The 19,399-nt window shown below is 46.4% G+C and overlaps 1 protein-coding gene across 8 annotated transcripts in view; it reads left to right on the forward strand.

The window, feature by feature from the left end:
* SPTAN1 (spectrin alpha, non-erythrocytic 1) overlaps positions 1–19,399 on the forward strand; it is a 95,190-nt gene that overhangs the window by 14,863 nt on the left and 60,928 nt on the right. For all 8 annotated transcript variants that reach the window (XM_060251309.1, XM_060251307.1, XM_060251311.1 and 5 more), the window contains exons 4-11: positions 75–215; positions 1,134–1,280; positions 5,126–5,259; positions 13,381–13,525; positions 13,618–13,772; positions 15,972–16,107; positions 16,981–17,082; positions 18,948–19,085. In XM_060251309.1, the coding sequence (XP_060107292.1) occupies positions 75–215; positions 1,134–1,280; positions 5,126–5,259; positions 13,381–13,525; positions 13,618–13,772; positions 15,972–16,107; positions 16,981–17,082; positions 18,948–19,085 (1,098 nt within the window). The remainder of the gene's footprint in view (positions 1–74; positions 216–1,133; positions 1,281–5,125; positions 5,260–13,380; positions 13,526–13,617; positions 13,773–15,971; positions 16,108–16,980; positions 17,083–18,947; positions 19,086–19,399) is intronic.

Consider the following 19,399-nt stretch of genomic DNA (forward strand, 5'->3'; position numbering starts at 1 on the left):
CAATAGTAACAGTGGTGTAATGTCTTCCCTGTGTAGCTATTCATTGCATTTTTCTTTAAAATAAAAAACCGTAGACTCGACTGCAAGAACTTCACCGTCTCTGGGAATTGCTGTTGGAAAAAACGAGGGAGAAAGGAGTCAAACTTCTACAAGCTCAGAAGCTTGTGCAGTATTTACGGGAATGCGAAGACGTGATGGACTGGATCAATGACAAGGTATCTGTGTTGTGGCTAAAATCACTCACTGGGATAATGTAACTCCTTGGCATCCTATTGCCTTGAGGGAAATTGGGCTTGGGAAAAGGGGGAGCAGACATCTGTGGGTTTTGTCGTGGCACAAAAGTAGCACAGTCGGATCATTTAAGTTACCGTTGATCATTCTTTACAACGAATAGGCATTGTTAGATCATTACAGCCTCACTGGGAAAAGTTGGGGGGGAAACGTTTAAAAGATGGGCAGAGGTGAAAATGGGTGGATGAAAAAGAACTGCTTGACATCCTGGAACTGGAAGGCAAGGCTGGCGTTGCTTTTAAAGTACCAGTATGTGTATTTTGCAAAAGTGACGTGTCAGTTTAAGCTCCCTGCCATTGGTGAAAATCACAGCACAGTCATTTATATGGTACATATTGTTTTTTAAGATGCCAAGGCTGTGTAGTGGCGAAGCAGCCTGTCTATTTGAGTCTACTATACATAAATGAATGAATACGTTTTGAAAGGGAGAGTATAGCTGTGACCGCAGCACCTTTCTTCCATGGCTGCAAAATGTCATGTTTGTTACCTTGGCTAAACAGCGACATCAACCACAATTAGGCTGTTAAATGCCACAAACAGCCCTTGTAACTTTTCTTGCGTCTCCTTGTCTCATGCCACTGGCAACTCTCACCCTGCTAAATTGCTTTCATTACTCTAGAGGATCTCAGTGCCATTTTAAGGAACAAGATAATAATCTCTTACTGGGCCAAGTAGACTTCAAGATACCAGAGCTAAAATTCTGGCCTACAAAGATGTCTTCTGCAGCGTCCAGGGGAATTCTTTTTTTCTTTTAATGTCCTTGTATGAAATTCTGGTGGAAAGGTTTTTCTTTTGCTTTATTGAAATGTGCTAAGTATTGGGTGGGTTGTTATTCTTGTCAGGAGGCGATTGTAACATCAGAAGAGCTCGGCCAAGACCTGGAACATGTTGAGGTTCTGCAGAAGAAATTTGAGGAGTTCCAGACAGACTTGGCAGCCCACGAAGAGAGAGTGAATGAAGTGAACCAATTTGCTGGCAAGCTCATCCAGGTAATAACTTTTGATGGCAACAAAGGTCCTTGCGCATCCTACTCGGTAGCGTAATTAAGTGAGGTTAAGCTAATTTCCCTCCAGAACTACTGATGTTTTCACTTCAAAACACTTACTGTGAAGAGGATGACTGGAGTCTGTATTGAGGTCATGTGTGAAGAAAACAGCTGCTTTGTTTATCAGTCAGATGGGAAGGAGAGAAAGACCATTGCAATTACTATTTTATTATCGTTGTTGTCGTTGTTAATTTGCACTTGATTAATTGCCCTATCCCAGTTTATGCCGGCCTCTGGGCGATGTACAGCACGTATTATAAAACAGCATACAGGATAAAAACCAACATAATTTAATTTTAAAAATTATTTATAAGCCCAGATGATGCCTGGTGGGTTTTTATCTACATTTCTGGACTACCGGAAATGGGAGGAAGAAGAAAACTTACGAAGCATTGGGGGGGTGGGGGGAAGACCAAGTCCTATGAGGAAAGTTGAAGGAGCTGGGGATGTTTAGCCTGGAGAGGAGGTGGCTGAGAGGTGATATGAGGGGAGGGACGGTGGCTCAGTGGTAGAGCATCTGCTTGGGAAGCAGAAGGTCCCAGGTTCAATCCCTGGCATCTCCAAAAAAAAAGGGTCCAGGCAAATAGGTGTGAAAAACCTCAGCTTGAGACCCTGGAGAGCCGTTGGCAGTCTGAGTAGCCAATACTGACTTTGATGGACCAAAGGTCTGATTCAGTATAAGGCAGCTTCATATGTTCATATGTTCAAGGTGAAAAATGGAAGGTGCCAGCTGGTCAGCAAACCTCAGCCAAAAGCCTGATGGAACATCTCTGTCTTACAGACCTTGAGGACTTGCATAATATCCCACAGGACCCTGATGTTATCTGACAGAGTTCCACCAGTCAGGGCCAAGACTGAGAAGGCTCTGACCTTAGTCAAGGACAGCCAGACCTCCTGAGGGCCAGAGATCACCAGGAAGTTGTTACTAGTAGAGCACAGTGCTCTTCCAGGGACATAGTGGAGGAGATGGTCCCAGGCTGCTCAAGACCTTAACGGTCAAAACCAGAACCTTGAATCTGACTCGGTATTCCACCGGGAGCCAGTGTGGCTGGTGGCAGCTCTAGTTGGGTATGTGCCATCCTAATCTTCTCAGGCCCTGGATGCTTCTTATTACCCCTTCCAGGATCTATTTACTCAACCTCCTGGAAAGACCAGAGTGAGCGAACAGATTGTTTTAGGCCCAGGATGGTGCTGAATTCCTACTGCCTAGGAAGGGCTTTGGTTGGTTTCTATTACCATCGATGGATTCATCACTAGCTTTATTCAGATAGAAACTTGAATCTTGTCAGTGTCCTGTAAACCAAGATAAATGCATAAATCACAAGATTAAGCGTTACCGGTCATCAGTACTAAGTACTTCCTGGAGCATTGCAGGTACTAAGTACTTCCTGGAGCATTCAGATACAATGAACACTTTGAACCTTGAATTATATCCCCAGAGTAATAAAACAGTCCCACATAGCTGCAGGAGATTGGCACTGGCTTGAGTGTTATCTCGGTGTTCATAAACAACTATATGGACTCTGGCCAATAATCAGTAACATCAAGATTCTTTCTCCAGAGAAGGATTGAAGGTGGAGAGGAAGAGAATAGATTTTCAGGCTTGTCTTTAGCTTGGACTTGGATAGTTGGTTTAAAAACTCCCTCCCCTTCAACAGAATTGAAGATTGTGCCTTTCCAAGATTGTACATTTTCTTGATGGGAGCAATCTGCAACATTCTGAATGTACTGCTTTATCTGCTGGAGAACAGTACCGAGAAGGGATGGCCAAACTGCAGCTTAGGAGCCACATGTGGCTCTTTTACACATATTGTGTGGCTCTCGAAAGCCCCAATACCCCATAGGCTGGCTGGGAGAAGGTATTTCTCTCTTTAAATCACTTCTCCGTCAAGCCAGGTGGTGGCTTAGAGAATGCATTTAACGTTAAAGTTGCTTTTTTCCATCTCTCCCTCCCCCATCTTCCTCCCTCCCTCAAGCATCTGATGTTCATCTCCTGTGGCTCTCAAACATCTGACATCTATTCTCTGTGGCACTTCAGTTAAGCAAGTTTGGCCACCCCTGGTACAGAGCTTCTTTTCAGCAAGGAGGCAGGCATCCCTAAAGAGCTGTAGCCTTTTTTTTTGGGAAATGTGAACTTCCTCTTTCATTAAGCTGTGTGTGCTGTCTGGTCCAGGAGGCACTGTGCCAGCCCACCACTTCATTCTCAGATAATTCACAAGTATCTGTGTTCCGCTCACTGTACTCATCTTAATTAGCTGCGGCCAGGAGGCTTCAACCACCTGTTTTCACAAGTATCTTACTTTCTTAAGGTCTGCCTTACTGAAATTCAGGGGCATCCAGCAAAAGTGAGGAGACCTGATTCAGAACAAGCAAAAATACTTCTTTGTACTTTTCATAATTAAGTTGTGGAACTCACTGCCACAAGACATAGTTGCAGTCATTAGCTCTGATGTTTTTAAAGGGATTAGATAAATCCAGGGAGGGTAGGTCCGTCAGTGGCTACGAAACGCTATGACTAAATGTAGTGTACCTCCAAATATGAATTGGGGGGGCAGCAATGGGAATTTGGCCTCTGTGCTGTGATTGAAGGCCTTTTGAGGGCATCTAGTTGGTTTCTTTGAGAAACGAGGTAGTGGACTAAGCGGACCACTGGTCTTGTCTAGCAGCACTCTTCCTACATTTTTGAGAGGCTTTCAAATATCCTGAAGGGCCATCTCATCTTGTTTCTTTTCCATCTGGACCAAAGACCAGTCTTGTGATTCTGTGTCTCCGCAACGCAATCTTGTCTTTTTCCCTTGACCTAAGGAGGTTCAGAACTTCCCAGTAAGAATGGGCACAAACCAGCTCATGAGGCAAAATTCAGCATAAACTTAGGCCAGTTTGGAACCCACCCACCCCTCTCCAAACCAGCGTTCGGGAAGGTGTCTTTACTGGACTTCTATCTGGTTCAGTTTGGCTGTTCAGGCCATTTAAACTTAACAGCTGAGCGGCATGGGTCTGCAACTGACCTGATAGGTTGAAATGTCTGCAAGCCATTTCATGGGTGGGTTTCAAGATGCCAGGGGGACGAAACAGACTGCTTGAAATGGCTGCCATTTCAGCATAACAGCTGAGAGGCATACCCATCCCTCTGTTAGGCTGAAATGGTTGCCAGGTATTTCACCGGTGGGCTTTGCTTCTCCCTGCTTGGAAGGGGGGGGGGGAGCAAAAAGGACCCCTGAAATGACTGTGAGCTGTTTCACCAGTGAGTTTCACTTCCAAGCAGGGGAAAGGAAAACTGACTGCTGAAATGGCTGCCAGGCATTTCAGCCAAACAGCTGATGAGTACACTTGCCTGGCCCTTAGACTGAAATTGCTGCAGGCCATTTCACTGGGGAAAGCAAAATGGATTGGTGAAATGGCTGTCAGCCCATTCGCTGTTAGGTTTAAATGAGGGAGGGGGAGTGAAACGGATGAGTTAAACGACTGTCAGCCATGTAACCCTTCCATTGGGAGAAAGGAGAAACTGAACTTGCCAGTTCAGTGCTGGGCCTTTGGGCTGGGTTCAGTTCAGGGGCTGCCCTGAACCGAACTGGTTTTTTTGGGTTTGCGCCCATCCCTACATTCCAGTACTTTCCTGCTCTAACTGTGCACTAAGGGGAGCTTTGAGCCATACATAATACTTGTTGTCTTCCAGGGGGACAAGGAAGAAATGGTTACAAAGATAATGGAAGGGAATGCTCTAGATAAACAGAAGCAGATTGATACGTGCAAATTCACCAAAAGGTTCCCCTCCCCTTCACTTTCTAGGAACAGCACCCCGAAGAGGAATTAATCAAGTCTAAGCAAGATGAAGTCAATGCAAGCTGGCAGCGTCTTAAAGGATTGGCTCTTCAGAGACAGGGGAAACTGTTCGGAGCAGCAGAAGTGCAGCGTTTTAACAGGTCTGAATCTGACCGTGTTCTGTCTGTCATTTTTATCTGATTTAATAATGGCATTTAAAAAACAAGCAAACAATTCCTGCCTTAGTCCACCTAGGCCAGTATTGTCTGTCCTGGCTATCAGTGAGTTTCCCAGGTCTCTGGCAAAGACCTTTCTCAGGCTTGTTACTTGCGATCTTTTAACTCGAGATGGCAGGAATTGAACCAGGGGCCATAAGCATGCAAAGCAGGCATGTGCTCTGTCACAGGCGTGTGCCCTCCCACCCCTAAGTTATATGGATGCTTGCCTACCTCTGTTATGGTTCTGCTTCCCCATAAAAATTGTGCTGGGAATATATACATATGAAGCTACCTCATACTGAATCAGACCCCTGGTCTATCTTTTTTTAAGTGGAATTTGTGAGCATTCTCACAATCTTCTTCGTGGTCTCTGTGCAGTCCCACACATGGGTTTTCCTATCAGGACGAACCCTACCTCGGAGATTTTAAATAGCTAGCCTAGGCGTTATTTTTGGCGCGCACTCCCTCCCGCTCTGGGGAGCAGGCATCCACTGCGCATGCCTGTAGCGCGAGGGAGGCGCCCAACCCACTCAGTTTCTTTCCAACCGCCGCCCGGGATAGTCCTACCTCGTTGCGCTCCTCACTTACCTCAGATATCTAGCCTTCGTTTTCCTCAAGTTTCCTCTTATTTCATCCTTCGCTATTTCTTCATATTCTTATCTTCAAAAAAAAAAAAAAAAAAAAAAAAAGATTTAGATAAATATCTTCCCCGCTTTTTCCTCAGACCTCCCTTCCCCCACCCCCACCCCCCCCCCCCCGGGCGTATGGAAGGAAGGGACAGTAAAATAACTTTCAAAAGGTGCTCGCGCTGTAGGGCGAAAATCCCTACATCGGACGGGCATTCGCTTTGCTTGTTCTGTTTGGGAGAATCCCATAAAGTGGACGCCTGTGCGCACTGCCTTCAATTTTGCAAACAGGCGCGAAAAAACAGAGCCGCTAGACTCAGAAGCCACTTAATGGAGTCTGTGCTCCAGCCTGATATGTCGCAATCTTCGTCAGCAAGTAAGTCGCCTCCCCTACTGACTCCCCAAGGGGACGGCGCAAGGTCGGCAGCTTCAGTGGCCATTGCTCCCAGCAAGCATAAGTCCGGCGATGCCGCGAAAGCCGGCGACGGCGCGAGAACGTCAGAACAAACGGCCGCGGCGACTAAACCAAAGGGCGGGAAGCACACTAAGAAACATAAGCATTCCGACCCGAAGGGCCAGAAGGATTCGAGAAAACCGTCCGATCCGAAGGCTCCGCGGAAACCGACAGACCCGAAGGACCCGAAGATTCCGAAGGACTCGAGAAAATCCTCCGAACAACAGAATGAGCCTGAGACGCAATGCGAGCCTTCCACTCCCGGATCCGACACCCAGGAAGTGACCACCCCGGCTACGGAGTCGCCGCACCAGCAGACGGAAGAAGTTATTCCCATTCCGTCCCGATCCCCTTCCCCGCATGGATCCATGCTAGACCCTGCGCTGGAGCCGATTCGAGACCCGCAACAGTGGACTCGACACCACATCAATCCTAGATCGTTCCGCGATATGTCGAATCCCATCCAGTACAAACATGATGCTTACAGGTACTTCGATGCGCATCGGTTCCCAGCCAGGTCTCCCAGCATGGAGAGATATAGGTACCATCATGCGCGTTTCCCGGAGAGATCCCCTAGTAGAGGGAGGGACCGCCATCGCTACAACCCGAGATCTCGGTCCCCATCCATGTCTCCGAGGCGACGCCATTATGCTTCAAGGTCTCCTTCCATCGAATCCCATGCATGCTGCGGATACCATCATTCTCGGTACCGAACCGATTATCACATGAACCCATCCAAGGAAGCGACTCCTGTCCAACGGAGCAAGCAACCACCGAGACAGCCGTCTCCGACTCCTTCCACTTCGACTTCTAAACCTAGGGGTGCGATTCCAGTGGAACCCAAAAGCACGACTCCAACCAGACCGGACCTACCTGAACCCGAACCTGACTCTGATGCTGAATCCGAAGCTCAATCATCGGATTCGATACAGTCCATGTCCCCTGGGTCCCCTGCTTCAGATATCGCCAAGCCCGCGGATTTGTCACCTTCCGAAGGGGCAAAGACATACCTGGACTTGATTGCCAATATGGCCTCTGCACTTAACGTAACTCTTACTTCGGATGCACCCAAGGTGACAGACGTGGTACACGACCTGGTGCACTCAGATTTACCTGCTGGTTCCTTTCTGCCGATGCTGCCGGTACACCTAGAAGCCATCAAAGAAGCTTGGGACAACCCAGCCTCCATTCCCCCGACTTCAAAACGAATCGAATCCCTTTATAGGATCCAAGCACCGGATTCGAAATTTTTATTTAGCCATCCAGCACCGAATTCTCTGATAGTGCATTCATCTTCTAAAACCAAACAGACCCGCCACCCGGTACCCCCTGAGAAGGAAGGCAGGAAGTTAGATACTCTTGGAAGGAAAATGTATTCAATCTCGACGGCAACTGCCAAGATCAACAATTACCTAGCATACTTCGCCGCGTATTCCCACAATATCTCCTCCCAACTGAATACGCTAGTCTCTGCCCTGCCTGAGCCCTCCCAGAAACAAGCCTGCAAGCTACTTCAGGAGCTCAACAGGATTTCAAAGCAACAGATAAACACCATCCGTCACTCTGTGGGGTGCACTTCCAAGGCGATGGCCGCCTCCATTGCCCTAAGACGACATGCTTGGCTTCGATCCTCTTCGTTGCAGCCTGATCTAAAATTCAAGATAGAAGACCTTCCCTTCGATGGCCAAGGTCTCTTTAATGCCACAACGGACGATATACTGTCCACCGTGGACGACAGCCGCAAACGAGCGAAAAGATTGGGGGTAGCCCAACAGCAGCAACAACAACAGAGCTATAAGCCCAGATCATGGAAACCAACCCCCTTCAAACGTTCCAGATCCCCTCGACAATCTGAATACTGGAAACGTAAAGCTCCTCCTCCAAAGCAATCCTTTAACCAGAGACAGCAGAGACCACAACCACCTAAAAAGGCTGCATCTTCATCGAAGCAGTCTCTTTGACTTTCTACCTCTACCACTTCAGCACGTCCCCAGGCTTCTTCCATTTCTCGACAATTGGCAACAAATAACCACAGACAAATGGGTTCTGAACATTATTTTGAGGGGCTACTCCATAGAGTTCCAAGCACCACCAAAAAGACATCATTTTGTTTCCACTCCCCCATCACCTTCCCTTCAGGAAGAAATAGACACCTTAACAGCCAAAGCGGCTATAGAGCCTGTCCCAGTCCAGTTTCATCGGACAGGTTTTTATTCCAGGTACTTTCTAGTCCCGAAAAGGGATGGGGGACAGCGCCCGATTCTGGATCTAAGAGCCCTAAACAAATTCATCCGCCACAGAAAATTCAGAATGATCACCTTACAATCGATTCTGCCATTAATCCCCAGAAACTCCTGGATGGCACTGGTAGATTTACAGGACGCATACTTCCACCTGACAATACACCAATGCCACAGGAAGTTTCTGCGTTTCGCCGTTGGCAACAACCACTACCAGTTCCGAGCTCTGCCCTTCGGACTTTCCACGGCACCACGGACATTCACAAAATGTATGGCGGTTATTGCAGCGTACCTCAGGCAACGCGGCGTTGCAACCTACCCATACATAGACGATTGGCTCCTTGTGGGAGCTTCAAGGACACAGTTGATGAAGGACATTTCCATCACACTTGCGCTCCTAGCAAACCTGGGCCTCCAGGTCAATCATCAAAAGTCACACCTTACCCCAACTCAAGACATTCAGTTTATTGGGGCTCGTTTGTGCACCACGGACCACAAGGCGTATCTTCCTGTGGACAGGATATCCTCCATTCAGACGCTGGCCACACAAATAATGCAACAACCCAAACAAGCGGCCTTCAACATTCAGCGCATGTTAGGACTTATGGCAGCCACAACGGCAGTTCTGACACACGCAAGACTACGCATGCGAACCCTACAAATCTGGTTCGTCCGCGCGTTTCGACCCCAACACCAATCTCAAGGAACGGTCCTCACTGTTCCGAGCCACATCCTCCCTTCGCTCGAATGGTGGACAGTTCGAGCTCACCTGCTTGCGGGAATGCCCTTTTTACGGCCAAGTCCATCAGCAGTGGTTACAACAGACGCCTCGAGATGGGGCTGGGGAGCTCATCTCGACGTACTCACGGTCCAGGGGCAATGGACACCGTACGAACAGTCGCTCCACATCAATTGCTTAGAGCTTCTAGCTGTTCACAGAGCGTTAAAATCGTTCCTTCCATCTCTTCAAGGCCTACACGTACAGATCGCCTCAGACAATGTGGCGACGGTTTTTTATATAAACAGGCAAGGAGGGACAGCATCCACCCGCCTTTGCAAAAGAGCAATGCACCTGTGGCATTGGAGTATTGCCCATCAGATCCACCTCACTGCGGTACATCTTCCTGGCATACAGAATGTTCAAGCGGACAGACTGAGCAGATATTCCATCAACGACCACGAGTGGTCACTCCACCGGTCATACCTTCTGCCAGTATTCCGGAAATTCGGAACTCCGTCAATAGATGCGTTTGCTGCACCAGACAATGCACAGTGTGCGATCTTTTTTATGAGAGGTCCGCCCTCACAACAGTCTGCAGGGGATGCCTTCATACAGACGTGGACCGGTCCACTACACTTCCTCTTCCCTCCCTTTCCGTTAATAACACGGTGCATACAGAAAATTCAACTGGACAACACAGATTGCATTCTCGTGACGCCATGGTGGCCACGTCAGCCATGGTTCACAACCCTTCTCCTCCTGTCAGAAAGCACTTACCATCACTTCCCTCGGGCACACAACCTCCTGTCCCAACAGAACGGCAGGGTTCTGCACCACGACCCGAACAGACTTCGCCTTACGGCCTGGAGGATATGTTCTCAGACTTTCCTGAAGGAGTAAGACACGTTCTCCTTAATGCAAGGAAACCGTCAACAAGGAAGTCATATTCCATGAAATGGAAAAGGTTTTCCATCTACGCTACCAAGCATAATTTCAGACCCTCCTCGGCTTCCATGCCTCAAATCTTAGCATATACACTGCATTTGTCAGAAAAGGGCCTTACGTACTCCTCTCTGAAGGTGCACCTGGCAGCAATCTCAGCTTTTCACCCGCATGTACAGGGTCGAACTGTTTTCTCACACCCTGCTGCGAAATCCTTCTTAAAGGGAATCTTACATTTGCACCCACCACTACGGCAAATGTATCCTAGCTGGAGTTTGTCACTAGTGCTTAGCCAACTAGTAAAACCGCCTTTTGAACCTATGGCTACGATACCACTTCACCTCCTCTCATGGAAAACGGCTCTTTTAGTTGCACTCACCTCTGCTAAAAGAGCAAGTGATCTCTGCGCGTTCAGAGCGGACTCGCCTTACACCATGTTTCACCATGATAAGGTGGTGTTACGGCCAGATCCCGCTTTCTTACCGAAGGTGGTCTCCGCATTCCATCTGCATAGAACCACTACCTTACCTGCCTTTTTCCAACGGCCTACGGATAAGGGCCAAGAAGCTCTACACTGTCTAGACGTGAGAAGAGCACTCGCCTACTATATAGATCGAACTGCATCGTTCCGCACAGACTCCAGACTTTTCGTGGCCTACGGCCGCCGTCATAAGGGAAAAAAGATATCTACGCAGAGACTATCAAAGTGGTTGGTTGCTGCTATAGAGCTGTGCTACAAGCTCGCGAAGCAACCAGTTCCATCTGCCATAAGAGCTCATTCTACAAGAGCTTTGTCAACGTCATCTGCCCTTGCCAGGGGTGTATCCATGGAGGACATTTGCGCTGCTGCCGCTTGGTCTTCCTCCTCGACCTTCGCCACGCACTACGCTTTGGACGTTCGTGCTAGGCGGGATGCATCCTTTGGACAGGCAGTTCTTCGCTCCATCTTTGACTAAGAAGCTGGTCCGGGCTTGGTGAGTAGTTACTTACCTTATAGCCTATAATGTGCTGCCTATGTTGCACTAACCTTTGCACTATTTTTTCCTCCAACTCTAGTGCCAGCACCCACCGCCTTGCAGATCAGCTTATCAGTCACCCATGTGTGGGACTGCACAGAGACCACGAAGAAGATAAACAGGTTACTCACCTGTAATTGATGATCTTCGAGTGGTCATCTGTGCAGTCACACACGCCCGCCCAGCCGTCCCCGCTGCTGGCTACTTGTCTTATATATCCGCGCTCCTATTATGTCAGCGGCGGGGAAAGAAACTGAGTGGGTTGGGCGCCTCCCTCGCGCTACAGGCATGCGCAGTGGATGCCTGCTCCCCAGAGCGGGAGGGAGTGCGCGCCAAAAATAACGCCTAGGCTAGCTATTTAAAATCTCCGAGGTAGGGTTCGTCCTGATAGGAAAACCCATGTGTGTGACTGCACAGATGACCACTCGAAGATCATCAATTACAGGTGAGTAACCTGTTTTTCTGACATGTTACTGTTTGATGGTTTCCCACGCTAATGCAACCCAGATCAAAGGTTTTCTGAATTTGTTAATTTTACTATTCTGCTATTGGTTTTTAACTTTGTACCACTTGGCATTCCAAACCCCAACAGCTATGCTTACTGTACTCTGCTTACTGTACCTCATTCCTCGTCTGAAGAAGTGTGCATGCGCATGAAAGCTTATGTTCTTAATAAAACTACGCTGGTCTTAAAGGTGCAATTGACTCCTATTTTGTTCTACTTCAGACCAACACGGCTGCCTATTTGGATCTATCTGTCTAGTACATGTGTCAGAGAGGGAGAGTTGTATCCTAATTTCAATTTAAACATAAAGAGACTTTTCTCTTCTAATGGCAACCCTTATTCATGCCAGCTCTGTAACTGAGCAACCAAAGAATTTCTTTGGTCTCCTGTTTCTGTGGAATCTGTTTGCATTGTTTGCTGACTTTTGTACCATCAGCTGTTCTCAGTGTTTGCTGTGGGATGCTTTTTGTCAGTTCTTAGTAGACTCAGGGAGTTGTAGCATAATATAGTTCCACCTTGCATATTGGGTTGCTTTGCAAGATGGGGTTCCCCAGCTTTTGACAGGTGTAAAAAGAGAGATCCTTGGCAAGTCTAGCGTTTCCATTGTTGCTTGCAATGGCAAGGGATTGCTCCTGCCGAAGTTTTTCCCTTTATGCAGTTCTAACCCCTTGTAGATGATGATATCCATCTTAGGTGGCCAAATACATTTTTTGTTTGTTTTTTAGTGTATAATGCAATAACACCAGAACAGCAGTTCTGTAATTTGGAAACGTAATTACAAGAGGCATTATCTCACCAAATAAATAACCTTGTCGCTCTTCAGAAGCAGCAGACGGAATAGTTTTCTAGTTTTAACATTCTCCATTGAGGAGATAAATGTGACTTTTTATAGATTAATAGTGACACAATATTTTCTGTAACCAGGGCACGAATTGAAGCATGAACTGCGATTTATTCTAAAAATGGCTGATTCGTGGTTCATTATGAATTGGTTTGGCAAATGGTGCTGCACGCAAAACGAAAACGAAATGGCTTTTTTTTGGGGGGGGGGGCAGTTCATCTGTGTCATTATCAGCAGGGCATCTTCTCGTGCACCACACTGGGCACATCACAGCACACCTGCACTGTCTAGCCCTCTTGGGGGCCATTCCACGCCTTCCCGAACTGAATGAACCACAAATTGTTTTGGGGAATGTAAACAGCATGAAACGAACCAAACTGCCAAATTGAACAAACCATGAAATGAACCACCATTTTGGTGTTCCGTGCCCATCCCTAGTAACTACTGTAGCCAGAAATTCCTGTGTATTTCTTTTTGCCTGTATGAATGTTCTTATATGTAGTAGTGTTTTGTAGAATTAAGGTCTTAATACAGTGCTATTTTCTAAATTGGATTTTATTCTTTTAACACAATATTTGCCAAGCCTGAAGGTCCAAATCCGTAACCCATGGATACGCACATGGCGAGAATAGCCCTGTCTGAAAGAACATCGTGTCATGGAGATCTTTGCCTTTGCATCCTGATAGGTAGTGTAAATTAAATTGGGATTTGTTTTTCAGGGATGTGGATGAAACTATCAGCTGGATTAAAGAGAAAGAGCAGCTGATGGCTTCTGATGACTTTGGCAGAGACCTGGCAAGTGTGCAGGCTTTGCTGCGCAAACATGAGGGCTTGGAGAGGGATCTTGCTGCTCTTGAAGACAAGGTAAATGGAGCAGATGCTTTTATTCGGGGTTGGGGTGGTATTCAGTGGCACCGCTGGCGTTGCTGCTACTTGTGGGCTCTCCCTGCCTGTAGGTTAAGGCTTTGTGTGCAGAGGCAGAACGATTGCAGCAGTCCCACCCTCAGAATGCCTCTCAGATCCATGTGAAGCGGGAAGAACTGATTGCAAACTGGGAACAGATTCGCACTCGGGCAGGAGAGAGGCATGCTCGCCTGAATGATTCCTATAGGTAAGAACGTTGCATGTCTGGAAAGACTGTTTGTGGTTTTTAAAAAGACATGATTTCTACGCCCAGATTCATATCATATCCAATGGGAAAGAGAGAAGAAGCATTTTTACAAGTTTCATGTGGGTTCGTGTTTCATGAATTTGTGTACTTGTCTTGGCTTGTACTTCAAAAGTAAGTGTTTTAATTAACTGCTGCTGGAGGAGTGAAATAGATCGGTCCTGTCATCTATAATCCTAACAAGTTTATAATGGCTTCCTGTTGTGGTATGACTTCACTCCATTTTTAGGAACATAGACCAATAGGATTACATAAAGCTACACAATCCTCACGGACTGTGGTTCGTATTAGGAAGAGACAAGCAGGGGACCCACGAAAAATTTCATTTCCTCCTTCCCTGCTATTTTGACTTTCTCCTTCCTAGAAGCTCCCAGAATCTCTCCTGTTTTCCTGCTTCCTTCTTTCCTTTCTACCCACCACCCAGCCTACCCACCACCTACCCACCAACCATCCCTGTGTTTCCCTTTTTTAATGTTTTATATTTTCATATTATGCAACATCCTGAAAACATGTTTAATAATGCTTTATGCTCTTTATTTTCCCTTTCACCCCCTTTCTATTCTGTATCCCTTAAATGACAAAAATAAAATATATATTTTCAAAAAGAAATGGGAAGTGGTGCCATGTTACCCAAAGGATGACTCCAAATCCTGCTTAATGAGGGTTGGGAGAGTGAAGGAATATCTTTCCCAGCCTCCTCTGTCCTCACACCCTCTTCATACTTTGCACTGTACTCTTGTGCTTCCCCCAGTTGCTTCAGTCAGCACACAGACGTTTCTGTCTTGGGAGGGGAACAGACTGGAAAAATGCACAAGACAGCCCATAACAGCTGAGCAAAAAGAGAGTGCCTCCCTGCCGCTCAGCTGTTTTTCTTGCTTTTGTGGGGAACAAGTCCCTTTTGCGGAGTCCCTTTGAACCCCTGCTTTTTGCTCTAGCCACAGTCTGCTTTAAAAGCTCATGTAAGTTCATGAACCACGAGCAGGCAAAAATTTTGACAAGTTTTGCTTTGTGGCTTGGTTTGTGCCCTTCTCTGCTTCTGTTCCTGAGGACTGGATTTGGTTGTTTTTATCTGACCAAGCCATTTGCTCGTAGTAAGCCGTGTTAAATTCTGTTGCTCCCAGTTTTTCCCTGAGCAGTTATTTATCAGCTGGTTTATTCCCTTGTTTTTTCTAACCACCCAAAGCAGCATCTAAATGTAATTTAAATCAACAGCAATAGACGCAAAATACAGTTTAAATAACCCCAAAGACTGCGTCCTCAGCACTTTCTGACCCTGTGGGATGCCTCATGCAATGGTGGGAGGCTGCAATCTATGGGTTAAAAGCCAAGGGCCAAGAGGCCTTTAACTCCGGCCCTTAGGTTCTTGCCGCTGACCACACTTAGGCTTTTATACATGTAGACAGGAAGGAGACAGAAGCTCAGCTACATGTTATGCATCTAGTAAAGATATTCTAAAAAACTCCCTCGTGCTCACGGAGCTTCTGGCCACACCCAGGCTTATACTGCCACAAGCAGGAAGGATAACGAATACTCCATGACATTGCCATGGCTCAGCCAGGGCAGTATCTGTTTATATATTTATGCATGCACTCGTGTATATATAAATATTTGTTGCATTTTATACCTAACACTATTCTCTGTTTGATACGGAGATTAATCTCAGTACTGAGGCGGGAAGGGCACACCTAGCATTGTGCAGATGGTGGCATGAATTTCTTGTTCACCTTGGATAGACAGAACTGTTTCTTGCATCAGCTTTCCTGCAAAGTTTTTTTTTTTTTTATTCCTTAATTTACACGTTATGGGTGTGCAGAGATTAATCTCAGTGTTGGGCAGACAGTAAAATGCAAAGACCCTTACTCAGCACCCAGCAGTGTGCTAGTCAACAAACAAGACAAAGATGAAGGGAAGAGCCAGGTTCAATACGGAAGTTTAGGGCCGGATGGCCAAACGAAAGTTGGTAAAAGCTGACTCCCCAGTGACCCAAGAAATTCTTTTCAGAAGCGGGGTTTGAGAAAGCAGCAGGAATAATGGATTTTGAAACTGAGGCAGAGGGAAATGAAAGTTCATGCACAAATTTAAATGGAGGGTTGACTATGCTATCTCGTTTTTATCTCTGACACGTCTTCCTTGCTTCCGAAGGCTACAACGATTCCTTGCAGACTTCCGGGACCTCACTAGCTGGGTAACTGAAATGAAGGCTCTGATTAACGCTGACGAACTTGCCAATGACGTGGCTGGAGCTGAAGCTCTGCTAGACAGACATCAGGAGCACAAGGTAATAGCATAGGACCAATGCCTGCCACTGTTGGTGTTTTGGACAGTTGAACGGTGTAATTCCATAATACTGGAGGGGTTGGATCATAGCATCCCCTGCATTTTCTGACTTCTGTGCAGATGGGATTTTTACAGGTCTGGAAGATTTTTTTTGTGGGTGAGTATGTGACGGATGGGCAAAGTCCTGCACCTCTCCATCAACCACCAATCCTCTCTGTGCCTGTTTGATGGGCGAGTGCACACATAGTGTTGCATAGAGGGAGAGACCATGGCCACCAAGGGGGAGGAAGACACAAGTGATCTAGAACAAGAATGTTTCTTCTGTACCAAGGGTGCTGACTACACCTTGCCTGCCCCTTCAGCCAGTGTAGGCACATTAAAGTGTGGTGGTCTCTTATCCTTTGAGCCAGAACAGTATGATGAGCTTCAAAATCATAACAGAGGGGACATGGCCAGTGTGCTTTTCCTTCTCTTTTCCACAAGGCAGGAGTTATGTCTGTAATACTTAAATTTCTTTTTGATATTGTGTTTCTAACATTCTCTGATACATTATATATATATCAATACAACAAGATTAATGTGCCCAATTGGAAACCGCCGCCTGTGACATATATGTTGTTTGTTTTATTGTATCTTACGGTTTTAGCTTGTAGTTTTTAATTGTTTTCGCTTTTGTTGTTATTCACCCTGAGCCCACTCGTGGGAAAAGGCAGGATACAAATGAACAATAAATAAATGAATTGTGCAGCAACAGCCAAATGTCCATGTATCAGGACCCACTTTCCAGGACAGAACTGTAAGGGATCTCTGTGTGTATTCTTTATGTGTATTTTAAAAAGGCCATTTTGGGAAACGAAAATATGTTTTGTCTTAGGGAGAAATCGATGCCCATGAAGACAGTTTTAAATCTGCGGATGAATCTGGGCAGGCTCTGCTTGCTGCTGGTCATTATGCCTCTGACGAGGTTAGAGAGAAGGTAAGATGATATTCAGTGGAAAGAAACACTTGGAAGTGAAAAACGGTAATGGGATTTAATAATTGAGCCCAAAAGATTACTGTAAATCTGTTCCAACCCTATTAAGAATTTATTTTCCTTGATTTATTTATAATTTGGATTTATATACTGCCCTCCTCTGAATTCTCAGGGTGCAGGGCAGTCAACAACTAAGTATACAATTTAAAATTGGTCATTAAAATAGGTCAAATAATATCAGAATGGCACCAGATAAACATACCATACACTGTATTACTGCCCCATTATAAGTGGGGGGGGGAACAAAGCGGGGAGAGGGGAAGGGAAGATGGTACCCGTTGCTGTTCTCAACCAAAAGCCTGGCAAAACATCTCTGCCTTGCACGCCCTGCTGAACTGCATAAGGTTCTGCAGGGCACAGATGTTACCTGGAAGAGAGTTCCGCCAGGTAGGATGCAGAGCTGAAAAGGCCCTGGCTCTGGTTGAGGACAGCCAGACGTCTTTCGGGTTAGAGATTATCAGTAAGATAAGAACATAAGGTAAGCCATGTTGGATCAGGCCAATGGCCCATCCAGTCCGACACTCTGTTACACAGTGGCCAAAAAACCCAGGTGCCATCAGGAAGTCCATCAGTGGGGCCAGGTCTTCTTCGTGGTCTCTGTGCACCACATACTGGGTTTCCACGCCTCTGTGGTGTCTTCATTGCGTGGAAACCCAGTGTGTGGATGCACAGATGTCCACTTGAAGATCATCAGTTACAGGTAAGCAATCTGCTTTTCTCAGCAAAGTTCTTTGGGGCTCGTACCAGAGGAGTCGGTTCCATAGATATGTGGGTATAATATGTACAGCTCTTGTCTGGATGGCACAGGTTAGCCCAATCTCGTCAGGTCTATGAATCTCAGCACTGGTTAGTATTTGGATGGGAAACCATCAAGGAATACCAGGATTGCTATGCAGAAGCAGACAGTAACAGGCCGCCTTTGAAAAAACCCTATGGGGCTGCCATAATCATCTATGATTTGATGGCAAAAGAAATCTACAGGAGAACAGAATTTTGTGTTAGTGAAAGCAAAAGTAGGAATAGGTATCAGATGTGCTGCTGATCCAGTTTTTTTGTGCAGGGTCATTATATGTAGGAGCTGTTTTATCTTATAACGGTTGCATTTATAAAAATGCTTCTCAGAGTGAAAATGGCCTTGCTAGAACTTATCAAATATTTTACATGTGAATCCACCTTTTGCTTGAATCCGACCATTGTTCCTTCTGGCCCCACGTTGATCTTGATTGGCAGCAGCTGTAGCTGTCTGGCTGTCTCAGCACCTTTTAAACTGTGGGTGCCAGAAGTTTGATGCGACACTTCAGCATGCAAAGCTGCCACTTTTCTCCTAAATGACAGCCCTTGTTGTAACAGTTTGGAAGCTAGCACTCCGGAGACTATAGGCGGGTGTGGTCTTTTGGGAGTAGCCCCATGGCTCAGAGTGATAAAGCTGCAGTACTGCAGTCCAAACTCTCTGCTCATGACCTGAGTTCGATCCGGGCAAAAGCTGGGTTCAGATAGCCACCTCAAGGTTGATTCAGACTTCCATCCTTCTGAGGTCGGTAAAATGAGTACCCAGCTTGCTGGGGGGTGCGGGGAGTGTAGATGACTGGGGAAGGCAATGGCAAACCATCCTGTAAAAAAGTCTGTCGTGAAAACGTTGTGATGCGATGTCACCTCAGAGTCAGAAATGACTGGTGCTTGCACAGGGGACTGCCTTTACCTTTAGTCTTTTGGTGGGGAGGCTGTACTCTCAGGCACTAGGGCTGATGTATAGGATTCTTGAGGACTTGATTCAGTTGGCACTGTAAGTGGTCTTTTCCTTTCCTCAGTTGGCCGTCCTGTCAGATGAAAGAAGCGCTCTTCTGGAACTGTGGGAGCTTCGCAGGCAGCAGTATGAGCAGTGCATGGACCTACAGCTTTTCTACAGGGACACCGAGCAAGTGGACAATTGGATGAGCAAACAGGAAGTATGTGTCATGCTGAATTATGCTGAGCATAATTTAACAAGCAGGCATGCTTAGTGAAGGAGAGGAGGTGATGCTTTAAATGATGCAGGAACTTAAGACGCTAGCTAAAACCCATGGTCCATCATTCTGTTTCACCCAGTTGCCCTGGACAGCCAATAAATATGTCTTCCCTTGATGTGGCCTCTGAACACTGATATTCAGGGGTGCATAGTTCATGGCACTTTAATTTATACTTGATCAAATTTTAATTGTTATTTAACTTAGTCTGAATTGTATTTAACTATTTTAATTGTTTTAATGTATTGATGGATTTT

The sequence above is a fragment of the Heteronotia binoei genome, chromosome 12 (genome assembly GCF_032191835.1).
Source record: "Heteronotia binoei isolate CCM8104 ecotype False Entrance Well chromosome 12, APGP_CSIRO_Hbin_v1, whole genome shotgun sequence".
Classification (NCBI taxonomy): domain Eukaryota; kingdom Metazoa; phylum Chordata; class Lepidosauria; order Squamata; family Gekkonidae; genus Heteronotia; species Heteronotia binoei.